The 26,328-nt window shown below is 32.0% G+C and overlaps 5 protein-coding genes across 6 annotated transcripts in view; all 5 read left to right on the forward strand.

The window, feature by feature from the left end:
- On the forward strand, positions 1–1,950 carry LOC145324207 (transmembrane protein 60). Of its 2 annotated transcripts, XR_013881210.1 has the most exons (5): positions 45–279; positions 551–640; positions 1,088–1,171; positions 1,364–1,609; positions 1,773–1,950. XR_013881210.1 is itself a non-coding variant. In XM_080166833.1 (4 exons), exons 1-4 carry the CDS (start codon positions 191–193, stop codon positions 1,524–1,526), a joined length of 426 nt encoding a protein of 141 aa, XP_080022959.1. In that variant the 5' UTR covers positions 1–190; the 3' UTR covers positions 1,527–1,950. The 2 variants fall into 2 exon arrangements, 1 of the variants encoding a protein (XP_080022959.1); XM_080166833.1 differs by having other exon boundaries at positions 1–279; positions 1,364–1,950.
- On the forward strand, positions 1,903–8,534 carry Vps45 (vacuolar protein sorting 45). Its single transcript, XM_080166814.1, has 13 exons — positions 1,903–2,052; positions 2,432–2,639; positions 2,793–2,871; positions 3,259–3,362; positions 4,187–4,274; positions 4,467–4,588; positions 4,754–4,880; positions 5,509–5,592; positions 5,962–6,070; positions 6,253–6,295; positions 6,573–6,660; positions 6,883–7,149; positions 7,316–8,534. The coding sequence occupies exons 1-13, from the start codon at positions 1,962–1,964 to the stop codon at positions 7,619–7,621; spliced, it is 1,716 nt and encodes a 571-aa protein (XP_080022940.1). The 5' UTR covers positions 1,903–1,961; the 3' UTR covers positions 7,622–8,534.
- On the forward strand, positions 8,497–10,724 carry LOC145324220 (cysteine-rich DPF motif domain-containing protein 1). Its single transcript, XM_080166846.1, has 4 exons — positions 8,497–8,624; positions 9,101–9,154; positions 9,329–9,438; positions 9,682–10,724. Exons 1-4 carry the CDS (start codon positions 8,544–8,546, stop codon positions 9,782–9,784), a joined length of 348 nt encoding a protein of 115 aa, XP_080022972.1. The 5' UTR covers positions 8,497–8,543; the 3' UTR covers positions 9,785–10,724.
- Positions 10,700–25,819, forward strand: Hrs (Hepatocyte growth factor regulated tyrosine kinase substrate). Its single transcript, XM_080166804.1, has 19 exons — positions 10,700–10,878; positions 11,104–11,173; positions 11,562–11,681; positions 11,930–12,114; positions 14,527–14,584; positions 14,867–15,007; positions 15,986–16,069; positions 16,442–16,571; positions 16,784–16,848; positions 16,972–17,067; positions 20,390–20,494; positions 21,202–21,266; positions 21,665–21,820; positions 22,365–22,563; positions 22,848–23,013; positions 23,285–23,574; positions 23,805–23,882; positions 24,184–24,238; positions 24,600–25,819. The coding sequence occupies exons 1-19, from the start codon at positions 10,748–10,750 to the stop codon at positions 24,812–24,814; spliced, it is 2,409 nt and encodes an 802-aa protein (XP_080022930.1). The 5' UTR covers positions 10,700–10,747; the 3' UTR covers positions 24,815–25,819.
- NC2beta (negative cofactor 2beta) overlaps positions 25,708–26,328 on the forward strand; it is a 3,026-nt gene continuing 2,405 nt past the window's right edge. The window contains exon 1 of the mRNA XM_080166823.1: positions 25,708–25,862. Within this exon, the coding sequence (XP_080022949.1) occupies positions 25,708–25,862 (155 nt within the window). The remainder of the gene's footprint in view (positions 25,863–26,328) is intronic.

Consider the following 26,328-nt stretch of genomic DNA (forward strand, 5'->3'; position numbering starts at 1 on the left):
AGTGACTAACTTTCAATCTACCCCTCACAATTTACCATTTTATACCTAAGTCTACTTTCCATTTGGTTGTTGAGTATATAAATAGTGATTTTACTTTTATTTCAGAAGAAAAATGCTTAAAAAACGTTGAAAATATCACAAAAAAAACAGTCCAAAAATTCAAATCTGCAACTTTAAAGCTGTTTAAGTAATGGCTGTTTTATACAGAGCCCTTTTTACTTGGTTTATAAGTCTAATATTTCTCATATTGGTGGTTTTACGGCTGGATGACAGAGTCAGGTGAATTTTGTTTTATTCACTTTTCAATAGGTAACGAAAATTAAATAAAGGTATTAAATTTTTAATTTTCAAGTTTTAGAACACACAACTTTTCGTCAAAATAACAGAAGTGAGTCCTCCTTCTCCTTATACATATTACTGGGCTTCTTTCATAAAATAGATTATTTCATTTTCTCAAGAGAAGCAAAATAATTCTAAAATTCTGTTCTTTTAAAACACACACTTGTATTCATAATAAATTTGAATGTGATTGTTATGATTTTCTGTTTAGGTGGTCATGGTTTGTTGTTTTTGTGCCAATGTGGTTATACGATTCCATATTACTCATATGTCTGATCACATCTTTATCATCCTCTGACAGGTTAGTTGATTATACATACATATTTATTAAATTTTCTTTGTACTGCCCAAATATTAGAAACGTATAATTGCGTTTATAATCTGGCTATAAACTTGCACATATATAAATTAAACGATTTTGCTGGATGTCATCAATAAGTTTAATTGGAGGTCTTTGCCTAAACTAAGTTTATTATAATTAAGTCTTTTGCTTTGAAAGTGTTTTATATTCATAATTTTTGATAGGGGAACGTCGTACTCAGTATGCTGGGAATCTTATTGTTTTGTATAATAGACCTAGCTATAAGCAACTTGTTTAGCTTTGTCAAGGTGAATGAATTCCTTGAGATTTTGTCACTCCACAATTAATTTTGTCAAAACTGCCTTTTTAGGATTTTTTGTTGTTGGTAAAGGGATACATATTTTCTTTTATTATAATATAATAAAATATAATACGATGTTTCTTTAGGTGGCAGAGAGGAGCAATCAAGCATTTGAGCTGTCTAGGAGCTTTAGTTATCAAAGTTACGTCACAAATTCTTCTCTGCTTAAGGTAAGATGCTTTTTCACCAAATGCAGAAATTGCTCTTACTGTTATTAGCGTAACTACTGTAATTTCATACATACCTATCTTATACACAAAGATTCAACTTAATGCACAAATATTTGAATTTATATCTTTTTTTAGTTTTTAATAGTGCACTATTTATGATTTTATTGTTATACTTTCATTCCATTTTTTTAGGTTGGATGGGGCAGATATAAAACTGTATTTTGTTCTGACTCCAGTTTGGATCGGGGCACCTTTTCTGATTGCCAACTCATTTCTTTCTTTATTCGACTCGGACCTAGTTCAGTTTAGCTCTAGAATGTTCAACCGTTGTAATTCAAATTTGTGGAGAAGATGACAGTTAAGAAGTTTATCAAGGCGTTAGCTGTGATTTAAATTATATGTACAATTGTTTAGCTTTACTTCTTTGTTTGTTGAAATGTAATATTTAGTATCGTAGCTACTCTAACCACTGTTTGTGTACGTCCATGGTTGACAGTTTCTTTTGACTTATACACTTAAAATAAATTTTAAATGACTAAACTAATAGGTTGACCTACCTTACCTCCCAAAAACTAAATTAAGTTTCTTAATTATGTTTTAGCTAGTTATTGCTGCGCTTTATTTGGATATTTTTCACCTTTGTTTACATATTCTTTAAGAAAGCATAATATGTCCGTACCTACCTAGATAATTTATTTTCTTTGTGGTGTATTATTATCAATAAAATATTTTCTTAGGTACATTAATAAATGAGAATTCATACAGACTTAATTTCAGAAGTTATAATGAAATGAAAGAGTTTGTACCCAGCTCTGGAAACATGGATCTTGTGGAGGTTGTGCAGTCCTATATCCTTAAAATCCTGGATGAAGCAGGACCAGGTTCATAATGTATTTTGAATTTTTACATATTATTTACAAGAAAAAAAGGAGAATACAAAGGGTTAATGGTGAATTTTGTAAGATGATTTACCCTAAATCTTTTGTTTGATAAAGTGCTGTGAAAATAATGGCACTGTGTATAAATTAGATAGAATAGCTGCCCTATCTTTTTAATCAATAATAGGTAGGTATTGTTTTATAATTTTTTCTTTTTTCAGGTATAGAATTAGGATCTAAATTTTGCTTTCCCAGTACTCTGTAATTCATTTGTGTATCTAACGGAAAAATAAATTTATGAATTATTTTCATTTAAATCCCCTGTATAAGTTAGAAAGTTATAATATCTATAGTTTTCTTTTTAAATCTATATATTTTTTAGGTATGAAAGTAATGTTACTAGACAGCGAAACTACTCCAATAGTCTCACTGGCATTTGCACAATCAGCCCTAATGCGACAAGAAGTATACTTATTTGAAAGACTGCAGGCTAAACCGGTTTTTGAGGACATGCGCCATTTGAAGTGCATTGTTATAGCCAGGCCAGAAGATTCTATTCCAATGATTTGTGCAGAGTTATCAAATCCAAGGTAAAACTTTTTTAAAAAATTTGTTTTATTATAAGATTAAGTTTTTGTTTTAAGTAGGACCTATCGCTTTTCTACTTCTATGAATTTGAAGTTTCAATTTATTATTTTCTAGGCGAGTCTCACATAAACATTTTTTAACTTTCATAATCATAGGTATGGATCTTATTATTTAAACTTTACAAACCTAATACCAAAGTCATCAGTGAAACAAATTGCAGAGGCAGACATGCAGGTGAGGTTTTAAAGTAGCAACGCAACTCTAAATGTCCGTTTTTTGCCAGAATATTTCTTATTACTATACCTGGATTTTTGTGGTAAAGTTTCATTTTCAGAACGAGCGTCTATTCCCTGCCAGAAACGTCGTATGCATATCGTAGGATTTGCTTGCGACGTTTCTGGCAGGGTTGTATAGATCAAATGTCCGCCATTCTTGTGTTAAGCTGTTGTTGCTGTTATTTAATTAAAATTGTTTTAATTTCTATTCTTTGTTTCCTATAAATGAAATTTTGTCAACAGCCAACATTATAACGATAGGTATCATATGCAAGTAATTACACAATACACCAACTATAATAATAGTAAAGATAATACCTATATTTTAAAACCATTAATTTTGTAGGAAGTAGTTAGAGATGTCAAAGAAATTTACACAGACTTTTATCCAATTGGAGCGCATTTATTTACTGTTAACATTCCAAAACCTTTACAACCATTAGGCAGCAGGTAAAAAACTACTTAATAATTCATCAAACATTTTACTTAAATTATTGAAGATATTTTATGTTCTGTAGCACAGTAACGAAAATCTAACATAAGATTAGAATATTAAATACTTAACTGAGAGACTGCGTAGTAAAGATGAAATGCGTAGAGGATTTATATTGGGGTTTTAAAATATCAAGACTTGAAAATCGTCTTTTTGTGATATATGCAATTTAAAAATATATATTTTAACTTTTAACAACGATAGTTTAGGTTGAGTATTGATTTGAAAATGGCCGCTGTAGGGTCTAGAAATAGGAGAAAAGCTACTGTGAAAATATGAAAAAATGCAGCTTAAGATTCTTCCCAGTACCGATAAAAGGGGGGGGGGGGAAGTGACACTTTTTGAAACCAAAACTAAAAGTCAACAAAGGAACTCAACTAAAAAAAGAGTTACAGGTCTGAGATTTTGCATGGCAGTTGCTTTATAGGGGTAAAATATGGAACTGTGAAGAAACGGCGGCGCAACCGCCGAAAACCGCCGTTTCCCGCCGAAATTTTTTTTGCCTTTTCTCGGCGGTTTTCTGCGGTTGCGACGCCGTTTCTTCACAGTTCCATATTGTACCCCTATAAAGCAACTGCCATGCAAAATGTCAGACCTGTAACTCTTTTTTTAGTTGAGTTCCTTTGACTTTTAGTTTTGGTTTCAAAAAGTTTCACTTTCGCCCCCCCCCCCCCCCCTTTAATCCCTTTATTTAAAAAAAGGCTTTTTAAAAATATTGCTAGAATCCGGCTTAAATACTAGGTTCCCTTCTTAAATTGTTGATAGTTTATTTCCAATTTAGATGGGTAGAATCGAGCTTATTGCGAAGTGGCCAGGCCTTAGCCTCTGTGCTTCTTGCTTTCAAAATGTCTCCAGTTATTAGATATCAGGTAATTACATTAACAAAATCGTTTAGAATCTCATTCGTGGATTTTTAATTTTTAATGTCTCTTCGCGGATTTTTTTTTTGTTGAAATAAAGTTAACATGATTCTTGTACAACAACTTTGATTTAATTCTAATGTTACACATTTTACAAGAGAACAACAACTTTCGTGAGGTACCCAAAATATTTATTTTCAGGAAGGATCAGGCCCAGCTAATTTTCTGGCCCAAACAGTACGTCAAATTATCGCCAGAGAAGGAGGCCTCTTCGATGCAGATGCTTCACCAAATAATACTCCTGTTCTTCTTGTTTTAGACAGGTATTGCCAATATTTTTTATTGTCTATTTTGTTTCCTAATCTTGGAACTTTGGACAAACTGAGGCTTATATTAATATATCTTTATTATTTACTTCGGTGGCAAAATATGGAAGCTTACTATGTATTACTATGTATATGATCAGGATCACATAATATTTTTTACAGGCGAGAAGATCCAGTAACCCCTTTATTGACACAGTGGACATATCAAGCCATGGTCCATCAGCTGATTGGTATCAAGAACAACAGGGTCAGCTTGGCAGGTGTACCTGGAGTTAGTAAAGATCTTCAGGTAGTCTTCATTATTATTGGCAGGGGATACTTTATAACTAGTAGTACTTGTCCTTTACTTTTTATAATCTTAAGGATACAGACTTGTAGAAGTTTTCTTATTGATTGGAATATATTTTCTCGTATTCATTCGAATCTGGTGGATAGGAACCGGTTCTCATCCATACGAAAAAACTATGTCTAGCATCGTATTATATCCAGCGCTCTACGAATATTAAAATCTACAATCATAAAATTAAAACCAATTTTTTTTTATCACATGCCTTCACACCTCAGGGCTAAAAAACTGGTTTTATTCTTATAATTGTACATTCTATATCCGCGGAAAGCTCTATATAATACGATACGAGAAATAACTATTCTTTTATTCATTCGATTTCGATTAATATCCGGTGGATTAGAACCGGTTCTCATCCATACGAAAAAATTATATCTAGCATTATATCCAGTTTTCTACGAATATAAAATGTACAATCAGAAGATTAAAACCAGTTTTTTATCGGGGCTAAAAAACTGGTTTTAATCATATAATTGTACATTTTATATCCTCGGGAAGGTGTTTATAATACGATGCGAGAAATAATGATATTTGTTTGTCTACATTTAAAATGGTGATTATCTTTATTCAGGACATTGTACTGTCAAGCTCCCAGGATGAATTTTATGCTGGAAATTTATATTCAAATTTCGGCGAAATTGGTCAAACAATTAAGGTAAATTTTGCATACAGCAACACAATTCTGTTATAATCAAACATTATAAGTTTTACCTATGGTAGCAAGGATTTTTTTAGGAAAAAGCCATTCAAACAGAATTTTCTTTAATCTTTACATTTAACTTTTTGTTTATTGCCTTATATGTGTCGAAATGAAAGAGATTCTATTATTGTAATAATTTGTTTATTAAAAAGTCAAATTCGATACGATAACTTTATGGGCGCCGTTACAAAGTTACTTTCACAAAGTTTTAAATCAATGTTACAATTCTATCTTGCACAATTAACAATCAGTTTTCTCCGACAATGACAGTCTGTAGAACTGTGTATGTAAAAAAGCTGCGCTTGTAATAAGTTAACGTTTTAGATATTAATGGAAGACTTCCAGAACAAAGCCAAATCCCATCAACAAATTGAAAGCATTTCTGACATGAAAAACTTCATTGAAAACTATCCACAATTCAAAAAGATGTCTGGTATGTTTATAATTTCTAAAACATCTTAAGAAACTAGAAAACGTTTAATTCTCAATAGAATTTTGATTTAATTTTTTTGTTTTCGCAGTAAATCATAGGTATTGCTTAGAAAAATCAAAAAAATTTATATGGGGTTTTTTATTAAATCAAAATATGAAATACTCTATAAAAATATATTTTAGGCACCGTATCAAAGCATGTTACTCTAGTCTCTGAATTATCGAGGTGGGTTTTTATTTTAGTGATTTTAATATTTTTTGAGAAACAAGGGTAATATTGTCCTTAGTCTAGAGTACATAGCTTTAAAATCACTTACAACAAACAATACCCAACAAAGTTTGTGTCTTTTTTTTGTTGAGTATTTATTTGTGTATTTGTGTTCACATATCTGCGAATATGTAGATTGTGTAGAGTAGACTCTTGAGACTGAATTCAAAACGGACAGACAGACAAACCTCTTTTACTTGAATTGAAAGTTGGATAACTGAATATTACATTTTAGGATTGTTGGGCAAAGAAAATTACTGGAGCTGTCTGAAATTGAACAAGAAGTTGTTTCTGGAGGCGATCATTCTACTATGCTAAAACAGGTCACTAGCGATCATCAATATTAAATCATTCTTAATGTTAGACTAGTCTCTAGAAGCAAGGAATAGCTCAAAACTACCACAAATTCTTTATAAAGCTTCCCTTAATTAACAACCAATTTCAACGAATCAGCAAATTCAGAGATATTTAGTATCAGACAAAAATTTAAAAGTAGTTTTGCTATGACAATTTTGATGATTATTATCTTGACTTTGTTGTTTCAGGTGTCTGAGTTAGTATCACGAGAAAGCATCAGTCTGGACGATGCAACAAGATTAGTCATGTTGTTTATGTTGAGGTTCGAATCCCATCCCAACTCTGGGGTGAGGACACTAATCAACGCCTTGAGGAAACGAGGCGGAGAGGCAGAGGCAAGGCAGGTGCATAATCTGCAAAGGTTTGCAGGGTCAAATGCAAGGCGGGGAGATTTGTTCAAGGAAGAAGGTGGAGCTACGAGTAACATTACTGGCAAGTTGTTTAAAGGCTTGAAGGTGAGTTTTTATTTATATTCATTTTTATAAAAAAAAATTTAACAGAAAGCTATGGAAATGCTAATAATAAATTGGCCATAAGGAGTCCATAAAATCGATCTCTAGACGTACGAACGTATCCTAGTTTAAAAGTTGCTGCGCTACTATGAATTGGTCTATTGTTTAGGGAGTTGAAAATGTGTATACCCAGCACCAGCCCTTGCTCAAGAGCATTCTGGAAGATTTGATACGCGGCAGGCTGCGCTCAAACCTGTTCCCAAGTTTAGGATCCCAATATGACGGCAAAATATCCACCGTCGTTGCCTTCATCATAGGAGGCATTACGTACGAAGAAGCACATGCCGTGTATTTGCTAAATTCTACGCTGAAAACCCAGATTTTGTTGGGTGGTACAAGTTTACTGAATTCACAGACGTTCATTGAACAAGTTGACCATGCTTTCCCAGTCCAGCAAGGGGACAATGCGGTTTAGGCAGGTGGTGGCAGGGATTGGATAGGACAAACAACTAAACTTGTCTTCTCTATATTTTATGTTTAAAACTCCTTCTTTTATAGCCGACATGACAATTACAAAGAAGTAGGAAGGGTTGTAAATTTTTTTTAAAGCCATTTTTCTCTCCCTCTCAAGGTACTTTGACTTATTTTATTTCATGAATGCCAAATTATTATTAGCAACAAAATTAACGAAAGAATCTACCTACTTACAAAAATTGATGAATTTGATTTTAAAAAACAAGAAAAGCAATCTAATGCAAAATTAGAAATAATATTTTTTAGTTTCCCTTTTGCCAATGACAAATTATTAATGATTAATAAATGTGTGTTGTTGTATTAGTTTATTTCATTATACAGTAATCCAATTTTAGCTGAAAGATATTTGGAATGATTTTTCTTTTGAATAAACCAAGCATATCATTAATAAGTATATTATTTATGTACCTATATTTGTTTAGGTAATTATTAATTCAACGAATTTAAGTTAAAAGATCTCTATAAATTGTTTAAAATTTTCATCATTGATTATAAATGAGATTTTTCTTATAAATACTTAATACCATAATTTTAGATTTAGTTGAACTAAACATTTTAAGAAGGATAGTTTAATAAAAGGCATTTGGTGAAATTCAGATACAATTCCATGAGGTTTAACAATAAAAGTTGATCTTTAAAAGAATAATTTTCAGGTATTAATCTAAAAATGTAGGGAATCAACATGTACAGTTTAGAATGATCCTTTTCAAATGTCTTTTATGGAACTATCATTTAACATTAACGATTATTTAGTTTCATTGGAATAGATATTTATTATATGTTGCACCTATCTGTGATTTAGTTTTGATATTTTATTGATGATGTATGAAATTGTACTATGTATGTAATTCAGAGATTTTAAAATGGCAGGTGTCATAGATGAAAAAGCCAAGTTTTTGGATAGATTAAATGACGAAGAGAAAGGAGAAGATTTAAAGAAAAAGGTAATACCTAATGATTTTTTTCATTTAAGATTTGCCAATGTTAATTTATGATACAGTCAAGTCTTCCTCCTTTAAGGCCTCTAGGGGTCTTTTAGTGTAGTTTAAGGGGGAGGGGGGGGAATATACCCTACATTTTTAATTTTAGTTTTAAAAAGAAAAAAAAATAATAAAAAGTTTGGGGGTTCTTTTCGATGGGCGAATTTTTTTGAGATGATGGTGTTACCCTTCCCCAAAATAGTTATAAACCTTCCCAAGACCTATAAAAAGCCTATATTGGTCCAGTGCAGTGGTGCGGCTAGCAAGATCTTAAGCTACACACACACACAAATAAACATCCTATTACTTTTTGGGCTTTTATTGTTACAGACTCCTCAAATCCAAAGGATGTCGGTTTAAAACAAACAAATGAGACAAAAAAAACCTAGCATTCATAAGTGATGAAACAATATCCTGAATAATTGACTTCTTTTTTGTAGGATGAATGGGCAGAGAAGACTGTGGACTTTGAATGCAAAATTTGCAAATTAAAGGTAATTCAACACAGTTTCATTACTGCTAAAAACTTGGATGTTTTCATCGAAGGATTTTTTTTTCTCAATGTTTTTCAGTTTGAAGATTTTTTCTCTTCATGTTTTTGGAAACATTGAAAACACATTGAAAAAGGCATTCCCCCAATTAAAAAATAATCATCTTTTTAATTCTAGGAGAAATGTCATTATTATGGAAAGAAACCAAAATTTGTGAAAGGACTAGCTGAATTCAAGGAGGATACCTACATAATGCTGGACCCTTTCACACCCAAAGGGGAACGAAAGTAAGATTTAACTTTAAGAATGTTGGAGAATTTTTTTAAAAAAATTAAGAATAATATTTTTAGTACCTACCACAGCTATTCTATATCAAAGTTCGTCCGTCCTTTAAATATATTTTGACAGACTCTTATACTCTCGCGCTATAATCAACTCCAGCATTTATGCTTCCAGAAGGAAAGAAATACGTTGTAACTAATTTTCGTCGAAGACTGCCATCATGTGTTAAAATTAATAACTATATTTAGAGTTGGTAGTATGTTTCTGATTCTGGGAGGTGAATGCGCTAAATGTGAAGTTACTGTTTGTCAGGAGTGCTCACTTTTCTACTACAGGAAATTACTCTTTTAAAAAAAAGTACCTATGTATAGAAGTTTGAATTTCTAGATATTTTACATATATATATTTTCTATGCACTTAATCATTCTCGTTCCACTTAATGATAAAGCTACTTTAAATTAGTTTTATTTTCTTACTTTCGATGTCAATTGTAGAATTAGATTGAAAGACTTGAAACCATAACAGGACCAGTAGATATTTTTTTTTGGGAAGAAAAGCCTCGTCGGTTCAACGGTAACTGAGATTTTAAGCTTGATTTTGATTGGTATAATTCTTCTACTTTGTATTATAGATGACAAGCACTTTTGTTGTTGCTGTTCGTATGAAGAAACCTACTTACCTTATTTTAAAAACAAGACTAAGAATAATTTATATAGAAGATACTGTGTCAATTGCTGTGAATTCTACAGCAATGAATTTCCAGAAGAGATTAGGCCAAGGATCAGCAAACTAGTTGAATCTGTCCTACAAGCGAATAAAGAAAATAATGAAGAAAATGACGATTCTTGAAGAACATTGGTGTAGAATAATTAATTAAGGCCATTAAAACTGCTACTACAACACTCAATAAAAGATAATTAACTTGAAGGAACAATTTATTTAGAGAATAACATACAATGTTTCTTTATGTTTTAGCATTTTGGAACTATGCAGGAGAAAATTTCCAGGAGACATAAGAGCGAGTAGGTTTAGCAAAGAAGTTGAATCTGTCCTCTAACCTAAAAAGAAGCAATTTGGGGAAATGATGACAACTCTTTTAAAGAAAAGGCTATAAGAAAGAACATACAACTCTTATTTACAAGATCAGCTCCAGATTATTAAATCTACAGAGAAAATACAAGCAAATATGCAATGGCATCACTGCGAATATCATAATTTTGAAACAATTTACATATTCATGTAAATATTTGTTTGTTTCTTATTTAATTTCATAAAAAAAATTGTTTAATAGTTTTCAGAGCTAAGTAGGCAAAAATGTTTGGGCGCTCCACGTCCTCCTTTGACCGGTTGCTGGAGAAGGCTACTAGCCAGTTACTGCTAGAACCTGACTGGGCTAGCAACATGATGATCTGCGATTCTATTAGACAAGGAGATACCAATCCTAAGTAAGTATATTTTGTTAGCATGCGCCAAGCAACTTTGATTCTACGCATGTCTTATGTTTTCAAACCTTTTTCTTCCTAACAAAATTTTTGTGTGATTAATCGAATCACACACCCAAATAAGTGAAAGGAAATATTTGAATTTATGAATGAGAGAAAATTAAAAACTGTGTCATTAAAGTTTCTTTCTGTCCTCGTTTTTATAAATCCTTATCTTAACATTTTTAGGTATGCTGTTACTGCAATTAAGAAGAAATTTTATCATCAAAATCCCCATGCGGCTCTCTTTGCTTTACAGGTATAACAACATTAACAGCTGTTTAGTGCTTTAATTATTTTAATTTTATTAAAAGTTGCTAACGTTGGCTATTAACGTTGAAAAAGAATTTTATAAACATAATGAAAAGTTTAATGAGTCCGCAAACAATGGATGTAGAATGGATATTATGACGGGGAAAAATTGTGGACTATTATTTACCCTATCATTTATTGGTCAGTTCCTTTATCCAGTAAAGGGGGAGGGGATGGGGAAGATTTTTTTGAGGCCACTACAATTTTTTTTATTAGAGAATATGGAAATCTTCTGTAAGATAAAGTATGATAAATCCATAAGAACAAAAAGTAAAAAAACATAAGATTCACTGTTAGTTTAGTTTGGCTTAAAAAAGTACACAAATATTATTAAGGTTATGGAGACGTGTGTGAAAAACTGCGGGGATCTTGTGCACCAAGAAATAGCAACTAAAGCATTCATGGAGGAGATGAGAGATCTTGTTAAACAGACCACTGATGATAATATTAAGACAAAGGAATTTATCATATTCATTAAAATATAATAACGATAAAGTTCTCATTTATTTTTGTTGATTAAAGGGATATTTAAATGGTAAGTAAGCAATGGTTTTAGATAACTCAATTTGCGAAGTCTTATGTATGCCTTAAAGATATTTGAAACTGTATTCATTTCTTGAACCAAGCTAAGGGGTAAAATTTTTATATTATTAAAAGAAACTAAAATACTTTGATAAGAGGATCAATTTGATAAATATCTATGAAGGTGCTTGAATTGATCCAAACCTGGGGTACAGTGTTCAGAAACAGCCCCAAGTACAGGATTGTGTCGGACACACACAACCTCATGAAGGCGGAGGGTTGGAAGTTTCCGCCAGTCAGAGAGGCCGAGGCTATGTTCGAGGCGGATATTGCGCCTGAATGGGCGGAGGGTGATGTTTGCAGAAGGTAAAACAAGTTTTCTATATGTCGTTAGCTTTAAAACGCATTTAGTGATAAAACTAATCTAATTTTAGCCAGCTACAAGATTAACATGATAATCTGTTGTAAGATCCAAGTATTAATAAATCCATTGCTTTCAAAATATTTTGGTCTAAGATGCGGAATCAATTGACTATTTGGTTAATTTTTGTATCATATAGAATTTCTTGTTTACATTTAGGTGTAACTTAGCCGCGCTACTTTGCATATTGTTATCTCATTAACAAAAGCCGGAGCAGAACTAAGAATTTATTATTGTTTACACAGCCTCAGCTGATACAGGGAGGGAGAGGACATTGATAGCTAAATAATTTAACACCTTACAATCACCCTAATATTCCAAAGCTAACAAAGATAGAGAGTTATGGAAAAGTCTAAAATTGTCGTCCATTGACCTATCTCTATGTCCTTGCCTGATAACATTAACAGTTGGATTTTATAAGAGTTTGTGAACACACCAAACAAATATAATAAGTTATACAACAAATATTTTTGTTCATAATATGTTTTAAAAGAAACCATATAGTTAGAATATGAAACAGTGCTATAGGTATATTATTGATTTTAAATTCACAAATCTACTTCTATAAAGCTTCGTTTCCCCACTGCTTGTTTATCACTTTATGCTTTGTTGTATTTTTTCGTAGCGTGTTATTTTTGTAATTATAAAGCAGTGTTAATAAATCTATTTTATTAAGATACAATACATTTCAACATATTGATAGGAATCCTGAGGATAAAATCTTGGAAATCTTGTTATTTTTTTCTTTAAACTTGAAATAAAATTCCGTGATAATCCTAATATGCACGTTGAATTATTTGTAACTAATGTCTTCCCTCCTAGCCTCTAGGGACTTCACTCTATGAGAGGAAAGAAAGTTGCACCACATGTTAGGACTAGTATCTATATTCCTTGAAGAGTAGAGGTCAATCAGTTCAGATGTTACCAAGATCTTAAGCTTCAGAGGGACGGACAGACATCGTTCTAAGAATTATATGTATTGAAATCTGACGAAATATTTGTGAACATACTGTTGCCTTTGTTTACATCTGACGTAGTTGGACCCGTTCCAAACTATTTTGAACAGTCACTATTGTTATGTTTTATATTCAACTATATCGGCTTTATGTAAATACAGTCTTAACTAACATATGTGGCTGTAAGGTTAAACAATATGCGTTATTTGATTTAATTGTGCAGCTACTCTATATCAAGGATATGTCTGTACCATCGTTTTTATCATTTTAAGATCTACAATAGTATTCTGAATATGCTAAATATCAAAAGAACGTCATTTTACACTATATAATCTATATAAGCAGTTATTTAGGGATAAGAAAGTTAGGCATGACAAATATTTTATAACTCAAATAATATATAAGTGTGCTGTTTTCTTATTATTTTACATTAAATTTCTATGGGTGTATAAATGCCAGTGTTGGATGTATCTATGACATATAATTGAAAAAGTATGGATGTGTAAATGCCAGTATCAGATGTATTTTTGACATATGTATAAAAATATTGGATGTATTTTTGCCAGTGTTGGATGTATTTATGGCATGAGAATCGATTTTACTGTCATTTATACAGTTAAAATTCAGTTTGTCATAAATACATCCATTGTACTGGCGAAAACACATCCACTGTAAATTTGCTGGATGTGTAAATGGCAGTCCCCCCTAAATACTACTCTTTGAATAATCGTTGGTTTAGAAACATTTACTATGCCAAGATTTATTACTGTATTGCAATTTACTATTAAGTTAACTTTATACTTGTAATTGTTAGTATGTGAATCACACTACAAAACATAGAATTTATCTTTTTATATTTGTTTAACATATAGATGTTATATTTTTATTTACGATCTGTATTTTTATCTTACAAAGCAAATATTGTAGGAGTAGGTAGGTATATAAAAATGTCATAGTTTAAAATATACAAAACGTTTAATATATTTGAAAATTAGCAAACTTGCGCATTATTTTTTGCATTTTCTTAGCATCAATCAATTAAACCACAAAAACTGCATCTTATATAATAATAGTATAAAACTTTCATTTTTATTCGTCGTATTTACAGTAAAAAACGAAACTGGATTAGCGTAGACAAGTAGTTCAAAATTATTGATGCTTTTAAGCATTTTGTAAGTGAATAAGTTCGCGTCGAGGGCTAGTTAATGTTATACTATTAAATTTAAAAAAAAAAAAACAGAGTGGGTATGACCTTGTATTGGGCCAGCTAATGACGTCAGAAATATAAACACATCTATACTTATACATTTATTGTCATAGTAACTTCCATAACATATTTTTAGAGTAGCTTTACTGCTGAAAATTACTTCATGACAAAGATTAATTATAATATATGTTTAGGTGTCGAGTTCAGTTCTCGACTTTTACAAGACAGCATCATTGTAGAGCTTGTGGTCAGGTACAATTATTATATTCTTATATTTACATATTAAAAATGGGTTTAAGAAAGGATATCAATGTTCACAAAATTGAATATACTTAGATTAAGTATTTTCGCAAGCGACTAAGGCAAAAGCATGGACAGACTTTAGTCAATTTAAAGTAGCTTCGTTACAAAAAAAAACTTAAAAGCAAAGACTGAATTAGAAATACATTTGTCTAAAGTTAAAAAATTCCTTTGAAAATGCTTTTAATGATCCCTATATACTAAACATTTAATTTACTATTACTAAAAATTAAGGTTTTCTGTGCCAAGTGTAGTAGCAAGTCTTGTCTGCTTCCCAAGTTTGGCATTGAGCGCGAGGTGCGCGTCTGTGATGCTTGCTTTGATAAGTATGGGCCCAAGGATCAGAATGATTCACCACAGCATCAGCAAAAACAGGTTTGTAGTGGTTCGATTCTCTTATTCTGGTTGATTAAAATAACCGCGTATCTATATCCCATTACAAAATTATCTGAAAACATATAAATCAAAATGGAACTGATATTCGAATCTTTAATTGGCCCCTTAATTCTTACACTAGATTGAATTAAATTGAATAGATACATATGTATATGAACAGCAGCACAACTTTCAAGAAAAAAAGCTGTAAAGAGGACTATCCACGAACCAGAGCAAGCGATTCTAAGCATCATCCAGCATTAACCCATAGTATTTTTTTTAGTGAATATACCTACTAGGTTTATGTTTAATATTTGCTTTATCGACTATAAAGTTAGGTTTCACCATGGTTTTATATAAAAAAAAACTTTGAAATGTAAATCAATTTTTAAAGCAATATCATCAAATGCTTTGTTGAGTTCAAAGGACAAAATAAAATAACACTGCAGAAAAGCATCAAATGTTGTAAATTGCAAAAGTACATTATTTAAACTGTTTACAAGTTACCAACCCTTTTTCTAAATATACATTTTTAATCAAAATAATATACTTTTGTGTCAAAGCTTTTAAACAACAGTTTGAACTCATCAAAACATTCGATGATATTGCACCAAACAATGCTTAACATTTCAAAGTTTTTTCATATAAAACCATGGTGAAACCTAACTTTTTAGTCGATAAAGCAAATATTAAAAATAACTCTAGTATATTTACTAAAAAAATAATATGGGTCAATGCTGGAAGATGCTTAGAATAACTTGCTCTTGTTCGTGGATAGTCCTCTTTGTAGCTTAATAGTGCAGTTATCTGATGCTAATTTCACTAGATGAACAAAATGGTAATTTACATTACAATGACAAAATACCTTCGAGCATTTATGTGCGTGTTTATGATAAGTCTGTATGTGTTTACTTATTTGGTCTGTTAAATAACTATCGGACCTGTTATTGATTTAACTGAAATAAACTTTTATTTCAGGCGCCTTTGAATCCTGGAGCAATCCTGAGAGAATCCAATTTGCCAGAGGAATATTTGTCTTCTCCGTTGTCCAAACAACCACAGGTATATAATATTACATTAAAGTTAAAGAAAAGAGGGGAAAGGGGTTATAATTGTGTTCACGGGATGGGGACTTTCAATTTAGTCTTTGAATTTAAACCAATAGCGTCGGAAATATCAACGCAGCCAAGTCGCTAAAAAAGGCAGAAAGCAATTTGCTAGTAGATAGAAAGGTCCCCACCACTTGAACCAGGTAGTTGTTTATAGTTTATACATCTATACTTATACATTTATTGATATTAATTCCTATTCCTTCGAATACAGATCTTCTAAATGTTAGGGAAACAGCCGCTGGTTTGAAAATAAGTCGTGGTCAATGTCTTTAAAAGCTTATGATTTCATTAGATTCAATGTTTGTTAATGTTATTATTTCAGGTCTCCGCCAAGGTTGGTGGTAAGGATCAGCCCGCTGCTGGTGGGAAGGACGGCAAGAGCGAGGCAGAGCTCAAGGAGGAGGAAGAGCTTCAGCTGGTCCTCGCACTTTCTATGTCAGAGGCTGAAGAAAAGGAAAGTCAATAATATTAATGTTCAATTAAAACGAAGAGAATCCTAAGATCTAAAGGCAAAAAGCAGAACCTCTAGAACATAAAAAGAATATATGTAAATGAAAAAAAAACCTTATTTTAAGAGGAGATACGCTATTTTTAATAGTTAGGAAACTAAAAGCAAGCTATAAAAAAGTTCTTCATGAAATAAAATAATTGACTTGTTGACTATAGGAGAAACAAAAGAAGAAGCAAACTAATGATATTTTAGCATCCCTAGAAAACAATAAATCTAAGGTGAGACTTTTATACCTAAACTCTATTTCATATGTTATATATCTATATTCTTGTCTAAATATTCCAAATGTTCAATAATAAACAGTCTTTATTAATGCCTAGTGAAATATTAAAATTATTAAGGGTGGTGTAACTAATGGTGCCAGGACTCCTCCAGAGGAAACTGCTGATCCTGAGCTAGCTAAATATCTTAACAGAGACTACTGGCAATCTAAAGTGGTTAGTATTTTATTTAAAAGAAAGAATTTTTTATCAAACAAGATATTTTTTTTCCGAACAAATAAATAAAAAATATTCTCTTTATCTGAGGGTAATAAAATTAAAACCAAAAATAGTATTAAAGGTTTCTATGATACCTATTTAATGCGTTATTATAAATAAACTTTAAAGACATATGAAAGCACTCATTACAAAAAAATAATTGTTGACTGTAAAATTTAAAGTTTTGTACAGACGTTCTCCCTTTTGTTAGCTTAAAGACTTTGGAGACTTTATTAAGCCATGATTTTGGAGATGCAACATCTAAATTTCAAAATTCTTTGAACGTACAGACAAGATTCTTATAGAAATGCTTTGCATCTAGTTCACTTTATTTATACCTACCCTCTATAAATTAACACAATATAAGACTTTAGTCTAAATATTGATTGACAGTTTATAGCAATTATCTCGCGCACTTCAGGGCATAAGACACAGATAATATGGTCAGCCCTCAGGCAGTTTTAATGTATTTTAATGCATTTTCAGGCCTATTATTACCAATATAACACTATATATGGGTAATACTAGCCTATCCATGGTAATCTATATGTGATTGAATATTGTTATATGCTTATATAAAACATTATATCTATTGTTAAAAGTAATCATGTAACCATTATGTAAAACTAAGTATACCTACAGCCATAGCTACATTTACGTCACAAGTTTAACATACAAACACCTTATTAAACAGACAAGGACTAGATCCTGGTAAATAGTTGTCTTTATAACTTGCACCTCTTAAAATCAGGCAGTTATTCATTAACTCTTGAACTATTAAGTTCTTCTCTTCTTCTCCTGGCTTAAAGGTAATGATCTTAGTTAATTTAGCATGCATTGTAGTTTAAATTTAGGTTCCTTAGTACTTAGCATGAATTGTGCCTAGGACTTATGTTAGAGGCCACAGTGGTCTATTTTGGCCTTTTGGTGGACATTTCACCTACCTCTACTCAAAGTCAATTTTCTCAGCTTGTAGTTGATAGAATCGTTCAAAATAAAAAGCCTGCGCCTTATTATTACCCAATGCAACTCGTATATTCATATAGAGAAGAAAAACAAAAGCCAACTGGTCTAGAAAATACTTCGAAACTTAGCTAAAATTTCATATTTTCATAATATTTTCTTAATTGGTAAAGTGCCTAAATTCGATGTTTTATAGCAATAAAACATTGAAAAACCTTTAAGCATTAATAAATATTACTGTAGAAATGATTATATAAAGGTAAATGCCCAATCACCAACCTTGTGCAACATACATTTCATACAACTAATTCAAGTTTCTTCACCCTTTTTTACGAAGTTATTTTCTCTTAGATAAGTAATAATACTTAATCTATATAGTAATGTTTTTAGCTGTTTAACAGCTAAATCTAGAAATTAAAAAAAATATTAATATATCCAGTAAAATTAATTAGAAATGGGTATTAATGAAAGAAGTTAAAATTACCGAAATTCTTATTGTTAAAAAATATCATTAAATAGTCTTATAAAATGGCTAAAAGCTGAGCAGAAGCCGTTTCCCAGCTGCCATATGGATGGGCCTCCACTATTTTTGGAAGTATTTTTGAGCTCAGCACCCATAAAAACCTACCCCTAGCTACGACACAAGCCCTATCTACACATCATACTCTTGACCACTCCCAGCCGTTTCCGCTAGTTCTAGCCGTTGAGCAGCTGGCACAAGAAATTCTTAAAATGGCTATTTAACATTTTAAGAATTTAACATCAAATATAGCAAAATTATGTTTCAAGAAGTTGTTTCCTATGTAATAAATGATGGATTTGCCCTGAAAATGGCCAAAAGAACTGCTAAACGGCTGAGCCGCCAGCCGTTAGCCATTACTTTTCCAACTTTTTATTTGATTTAGGGAAAATAGACCTATCAAGGAATATTCATGCGAAGTTTCATAACAAAATTCGGATTCTAAGTGCCATTTGCGCTTTGATTACGAAAAGGATGCATTAAACACCCCCCCCCCCCCCCTTAAAAAGATTAAAACATTCATTTTAAATCTCATAAAGTCTCTTAATTTATCGTAGGCACTTTATAAGCAGTTTAAAAGCATCAGAAATTAAAATTAACAATGAAAAGAAAAAAAATTGCAACAATTTTTTCTTCTTGTATTGTAATTTTAGAGTTTGGCCCCTTAAATTAAAGTTAAAATTTGCAAGAAACCGGGCCCTGCAACAACCTAAACTAAACATCAAACTATGGCATTATACCTGTATATTAAGAATAATATATGGTTTGGTATGTTGCGGGGCCCGGTTTTTGGTGAAAAACTTAAAAAACTGAAAATTATTGCTAAAATTTCTTGCAAAAATATTTAAGAAATGACATGAAAATTTTTCAAAAACATCATAAAAATGGATGAAAAAAGTAAAAAAAAAATTTTAAACCCCAGTTTCCTAACAGATCATGTAGTATTATAAATATAAATAGGTGAAGAAACTTGATTGTATTAATGTAACACTGAAAAAAAATATTTTTTCCAGAGATGGTGAAAATTCAAAAGGTAAAATTCATGACGTGAAAATAATCCTTAACCTTCATGTTTCAAAGTTCATAATTCATCAACCAATAATTAAAAAGACAAAAACTCTTCTGTTTTATATGAGATAGGGTATATATTTTCAAAATAATTTGTTAATTTAGAGAAACTCCAAAGTTGATTTTTGGCGAAATGTCCGGCCTTAGACCGCTGTGGAGGCCTAACACTATGCACAATTAGATGCTTTGGACTTAAGGCAATCTCCTGTCCTACACTACTTATGTTTATTATCTCCTATCCTGTATCTTTCATACTTAACTGATTCACTTGTAATATAAATACACTTTATAAAACCATCTTCCTTCTTATGTACTTGATATACTTATATGATATAGATCGAACATCATAACCTTCCATTTATTCTTAATTTAAAGCAATATAATACCGTGCGTGGGTATTTGTTGAACAGCCACGGGTTCAACCAAATTCGTATTATACTTGTGGGAATAAAAGGAAAAGCATTCTTCACTGACAAGCCGACTTTGAGAATGTCTATGTGTATAGCAGTAAAAGTAGGATTTAAGTAGTACTCATAGAAGAGCGATCTCCATACCACAGATTTTGGACAAGCGCCCCATTCGCACAACCAATTTGGTATTTAAAACTAGCAGTTTCCAAACTTTTCCATTAAATATTTCAATCTTCAAGTGTTTTCTTCATAACTAAATTATTTTCTGTATCCTTTAAGATCTCTGCATTGCATACTTATACAAAATTTATTTATTTAGGAAGAAAGCAAGGATACTACAGGAGGTGGAAGTATTCCCGCAGGGATAGCAATGGCCAAACAGAATGTTATTGCTAGCACGGCTAGGGTTCAGGAAGCTGTCCAGGTAGAAGAATTAAACATTTCTATGCAGGTTAGGTATAGATATATATTAGGGTGGGTCGATTTTGGAATTTCACATTAGTAGTCATTTGCAAGGGTTACTGGGCAAATATAAAACCCTGTGAAACTTGAAAGAGGTTTTTTAATCCAAAAAAAATATCCATCCATAATTTTGAGCTTCGCTACTTATGGATGTTGTAATCCTTGTCATACATATATATGACTTCCTCAACTTATGATAACAGTAAAATCTTTTTAAAAGGGGGAAATTGACCCACCCTAATATATATATGCCCGCCGCAAGATTTAGGCATTTAAAATACGTATAAGAGGGTTTAAAATAGATAATGTTAAGTGTCCAATCCATTCCTATGTTTGTCGCTCTTGCGTTTGTCCTAGGGCGAACTATAGAACACTATAGCAAAGCAATAAAATTTTGTAAGTTTTAGAGGAACAGTAAAATTTCTTTTGCTAAAATATAAAAAAAATATCTCAATGTTCATTAACATATGCTTATTTTGGAGTTACTTACATTTACATTTAATGGCTGACACATTGACTTAGATCGTTCGTTAGATTATCATCTACTCTAAAGAAGTGTAACTTGTAGCTTGCCAAAGTAATTATTTCCTCTATCCAATCCTTTACCATATACCCTTCCTGAACAAACTGACCAATAATTGAATCTGAAGTGTTTTCAAAATATTGCAGAGATCCGGCAACTCTGATAAGGACACAGCTTCTGAAGCAGAATTAGAAGAATTTACCACCAGCCTCAGGAAATATATATATTACATTAAATACAAGGTGATACGCCCCTAAAGGCCTCTAGGGACACTTGAAGGTGTGGGGGTCGACACTCCACTTAACATTGTAGGTAGTTTTAAAAGAAAAGTATATAAAAATATGGTATTCTGGGTTAATTTTTTCCATGGATGATTTATGTTGGGAGGCTTTTAATAAGATTCACTATTCGGTCCAGCGGTTAGCGAGATCATTCGGGACACACACACAGACCTACAGATACTCGGACAGAGATATTTACTTTATTGTTAGAATACTTAATAGGTCTTGGGAAAAGCTTTAGTAAAACATATACAATTCAAAGATTCTTTTCAGCAAAAATAAAATATTCTTTTTTCTTTTTTCATAATGTAATGTAAATATTTCTTACCAGAACTCAGCTGGAGATATTTGTGAACCGGATGAAGTCCAACTCTTCTAGGGGTAGACCCATAGCCAACGACAGCAGTGTCCAGTCCCTGTTCGTCAACATGATGACAATGCACAGCAAGCTTGTCAAATATATCCAGGAACAAGAAGATGCCAGGTAATCACGACATATTTCCTTATCAAGATAATTGACATCATGTCCTAAAAGGAAAGATTAGGTGTTAGGTGCATAAATCTATAATATATCTATTAATAAACAGACAACTACCTGGATCCCCCTGTTAGTGTTGGGGGACCTTTTTCGTCTGCTACCAAATTGCTTTCTGCCCTTTTTATAGCGACTTGGCTGTGTTAATATTGAAAGTCGGCACTGTGGGGACATACAGTTATTTAACATCTTCCCCCTCTATTGTTTTACTCTAATGTTTCACAAAAATAAATATTTAGACTACATTACAGCAAAACCTCCTATTTTCCAGTTTTATATTAATTCTAATTTGTAAAAACAAAAGTTTCTACTCTGTTTTTAAGAATCAATGAAAAAAAATCAGCCCTACTTAAAGTTTTATAAGGAAAATATTGTAAACAAAATTTGTCTAATATCATCAAATGTTTTGTTGATATCAAGCTACTTAAAACGAATCAGAGAAAAACATCATTAAAAGCTTTAAAGTAGGGGATGGTAATCTTTAAATATTCAGGCTTCATTATGAGGGACTGCAAGACAAGCTGACCCAGGTGAGGGACGCCAGAGCCGCTCTCGACGCTCTGCGTGAGGAGGAAAAGGAGAGGCGCAGGCGAGAGGCAGAGGAGGCGGAGAGACAGAGGCAGATACAGATGGCGTACAAGCTGGATCAGATGAGAAAGAAGAAGGCTGAATACCTTGAATATCAAAGACAGGTCAGTCATTAATGTTTAAAAATATGAAATTTTAGACGTTTAGAAAGCTGAGATTTCTTAAAAGCTTTGATATTACGAGCCGCAAATGAACTTTATAATCCAAAACCGCCATTTACTAGATATTAGGTATTAATAACTGTATTTTTATTTTTTTTAACGTACTTTGAACGTCATCTTCCATTTTCAAGTTTTAAGGTAGGAACATGTTTTAATTTTCTTGATATATTTACGAACGTCGGATATATCCATTTTATTTAATTTAACGGATTTTATTTATATTTTAGATGGCATTGAAACGGATGGCAGACCAGGAGCGTGAGATGGCAATGATGAAGGATGCCTCCAGGAAGAACTACATGAGCCAGCAGCAGACCATGTACAACATGTATCTGCCCTACGGACAACCCAACATGTATCCACCGGGCATGCAGCCGCAAGGCTTTCCACCTGGTTAGTGTCAAGCATTTAGTTACTCATAGTATTTTTGATTTATAGTAGCGCAGCTACCCCATGATTAGGAAATGACTAAAAACTAAATTTTCGCCCGTTACATAGTAAGTTGGTTTTAGATATGCCGTTTCTACGGATTTTCTCAAAAGACAATAAATACAATTTCTGCAATCATCGATAAGATTAAATTAATAATTTGAGATTTTTTTGCTCTTGTTAAAATATAAAGGTCTTGTATGATATTCATAATACTAATTTTTCCTAAATTTAGGTATGGGAGCCCCACCAGGGGGTATGATGCCAGGAATGCCTGGAATGATGCCAGGTATGGCTCCCCAGGGAATGCCAGGAATGCCGCCAGTCTCTGGTACACCTGACCAGATGGGCTACCAATTCTACGGCCAGCAGATGCCAGGACAACAAATGCCGCCGGGTGCTGTGGCCTATACCACTGCCGGGGATAATTTTAATATGCAGGGCATGGCGGGTGCTTTGCCTCCAACATCATCAGATGCTGGCAGTAATAATCAACAACCTGGAGCTGCCATTCAATCTGGACAGGTATTATTATTTTAGCTTTTAGCCTCCGGTAAATCCTTTAACACTTTTAAAACATTTTCTAGAATTCTAAATGTACAAAAATTACGAGTTTTACTTTATTTATACATATGTAGTTTTTTTTAAATTGTCCATTAACTTAGTACGGAATAGATGTTATTGTTTTTTACTGGCCGATTATTAAAAAAGATCATTCTAATACTATCACTATTAAAATGAAAATTATACTTCAGGCTTATACAAGCCAGGCCCCTGTATCTGGACAATCTGAAATGACTCAAGTTTCAACATCAATGATGCCACAGCAGCAGGTAAAGAATTTGTTTTAATATTAGATAGTTAAGATTAGGAGGAATAACTTGTCCAATAGCAGGCACATTTTAGTCATTTAGAGGCCAGTTAGGACATCTGGACAAAGGTTGTACAATCTAAGAGTTAATTCTGTTTGTTTGGGTAACAAAGCAACATATTAATAATTTAAAGACCTGTGGTCCTGAGACGAACATTATTCAAAAAGGTCATCTTTACAGCTAGGTATTACAAAGTGTCAAGTAATGTAAATTATTCCTATATAAAGGAACATCAAGTTAAATTATATTTTTTACTGTTTAGAACATGGCAGCGGGAGGAATTATGACTCCAGGAGTCCTGGGACCTCAGCAGCCAGGTGAATGGATTTTTAATATATATTTTACCATCTTACTAAGAATTTGCTTCATTTTCTTCTGGTTCTTTAAGTTGTTTTATCCATGCACCTTACTCCTAATATCCAAAATTATCTTTTATACCTACAATAATTTAATTGAAAATCATTTTATTTTTAAAGAAAAATGTCTCACCCTCGACCATAGCTGAGCCATAAAAAAAACTCAAATGATAACTCCAGCAACCTGTAACTTAGTTTATGATTACGCTATATATTTTTATAACGTCATATTATATAATGTCAAACTAAAAAATTTTCTAGTACAGCCAATATTCATGATTTTTTATTAAAAGAAAAAATTAATTTTTAATGTTCAAATTAGGTATAATGCCTGGAATGGGAGGACAGCCAGGAATGCCTCAGCAAGGTCAAGGCATGGCCCAAGGTATGGTTCCAGGACTCCAGCAGCAGGCACCAGGAATGATGCCAGGCCTCCAGCAACCAGCTCCAATGATGAATCCTGGCATGAATCCAGATCCAAACTCAGCTGGAGCCCCTCCTCCCACACAAGATGAGAACTCACTCATTGTTTTCTAACTCTTGACCAACAAATTTTAGTATTTTATAATAATATCATTTTCTGGAAACACATAAAAATGTTTAGGTATATCTACCTTACAAATAAGCATGCTTATCAATCACATAGGTTAACCTATCATAATAGATAGGTTTACCTAATTTTATGTGATTTCACCTAATATATAAATATATATTTTATTTTAATAAAAGCTTTTATGCTGAAGATTTTAAAATCTTAAACGGCATAATAATATTCTTATTATACTCTAGAAAAATTGTGTACATTTTATGTACTTTTTGATATATTCCATTAAAAAATTGTATAATTGTGATGAAATTTTGGTGTAGTCAAATATGTATTTAATAAAAGTAATCATATTTAACCTTGATTTTCCCGGTTTTCTGTTATTTTTACAATTAATTTATTCTACATGCAATATGAAGATCCAGTTTGAAACTTATGTAATTTGCATTTAAAAATTTCTTTGATTGTTCATAATCATATTATATAATTTTAATTAATTCAAAAGCCTATTTAAATTAAAATCATTTATCCTACATTTAATCAAAGTATTGTAATTAAATTATATTTTAAAATCTTGATAAGTTGAAAAATATTAGTTAACTAAATTGTATGATATTGATTTAAAACCCTTATTAATGTAATATTAGTCCGATCTTTCCTTATGAATATTGAAATTTAAAGAATTTTTGCATAACATATTTATATCATTGTAACATCCCACTAACGTTTTGATTGATGAAAAATCTAGCCTATTTTAGGGCTATTAGAAAGTTAGGATCAGGAGAACCCTGTTGGGTAAAATGACTAATTAGGGACTAGAGTTAACCATTTTAAGCAAGTTAACTAGTTGTTGGTGGTCCTATGGTAAACAAAGTTATTATTCCATATGATTTTATTTATTTCTAACTTGCATTGCATAAGTATTTATCTATGGGAGACTATTATTATGATGACTATGTGTTTGTGTTGGATTAATATTTATATGAATAATTTGCAGATGGATGATGTCAGCGGACCAAGTTGGTCACCTGATAATTCCAGGTATAGTTATTTTAGTAATAACTAGCGGTCACCCCTATACAGTTCTCTAGGGGCCCTTCAGGAGAGGGGGGGGGATTCTTATTTTATTAGTTTTAAAGGGAAAAGAAAAAAATATTTTTTTGGGGGTAATTTTTTCTAGATGCGATTGGGAGGGTGGCCGAAACCTCCCCTAACATAGTTAAAAACCTTCCCAGGACCTATGAGAAGCTTTATTGTTAAACAATATTGGTTAGCGAGATCTTCCGGTACTGACAAACATTCAGACAGTGATTCTGTTACTTTTATATAAGTATGTATATACGATATAATGATCATGATACCTACATTAAAAGAATGAGAAACTAGAAAGACAACATTCATAAAAGCAAATCTTAACAAATTAGTCGGACAAACGAACGAACATATAGTGTATATGACTGATTTAGAGATCTTCATGCAAGGTTTAAAAGCAATAGAAAAATTTCTA

Source organism: Acartia tonsa, chromosome 1, assembly GCF_053477335.1.
Source record: "Acartia tonsa isolate MP-2025a chromosome 1, ASM5347733v1, whole genome shotgun sequence".
Lineage (NCBI taxonomy): Eukaryota > Metazoa > Arthropoda > Copepoda > Calanoida > Acartiidae > Acartia > Acartia tonsa.

Coding starts and splice junctions, on each gene's coding strand:
- LOC145324207 (XM_080166833.1), top strand. CDS start 191: ATGGCTGTTTTATACAGAGCCCTTTTTACTTGGTTTATAAGTCTAATA. Junction 280..550: donor CGGCTGGATGACAGAGTCAG/GTGAATTTTGTT, acceptor TTTTCTGTTTAG/GTGGTCATGGTTTGTTGTTT. Junction 1,172..1,363: donor CAAATTCTTCTCTGCTTAAG/GTAAGATGCTTT, acceptor CCATTTTTTTAG/GTTGGATGGGGCAGATATAA.
- Vps45 (XM_080166814.1), top strand. CDS start 1,962: ATGAAAGAGTTTGTACCCAGCTCTGGAAACATGGATCTTGTGGAGGTT. Junction 2,053..2,431: donor CCTGGATGAAGCAGGACCAG/GTTCATAATGTA, acceptor TATATTTTTTAG/GTATGAAAGTAATGTTACTA. Junction 4,275..4,466: donor CTCCAGTTATTAGATATCAG/GTAATTACATTA, acceptor ATTTATTTTCAG/GAAGGATCAGGCCCAGCTAA.
- LOC145324220 (XM_080166846.1), top strand. CDS start 8,544: ATGGCAGGTGTCATAGATGAAAAAGCCAAGTTTTTGGATAGATTAAAT. Junction 9,155..9,328: donor GCAAAATTTGCAAATTAAAG/GTAATTCAACAC, acceptor TTTTAATTCTAG/GAGAAATGTCATTATTATGG. Junction 9,439..9,681: donor ACACCCAAAGGGGAACGAAA/GTAAGATTTAAC, acceptor AACTATATTTAG/AGTTGGTAGTATGTTTCTGA.
- Hrs (XM_080166804.1), top strand. CDS start 10,748: ATGTTTGGGCGCTCCACGTCCTCCTTTGACCGGTTGCTGGAGAAGGCT. Junction 16,849..16,971: donor TAGAAAACAATAAATCTAAG/GTGAGACTTTTA, acceptor AAAATTATTAAG/GGTGGTGTAACTAATGGTGC. Junction 23,575..23,804: donor CTGCCATTCAATCTGGACAG/GTATTATTATTT, acceptor ATTATACTTCAG/GCTTATACAAGCCAGGCCCC.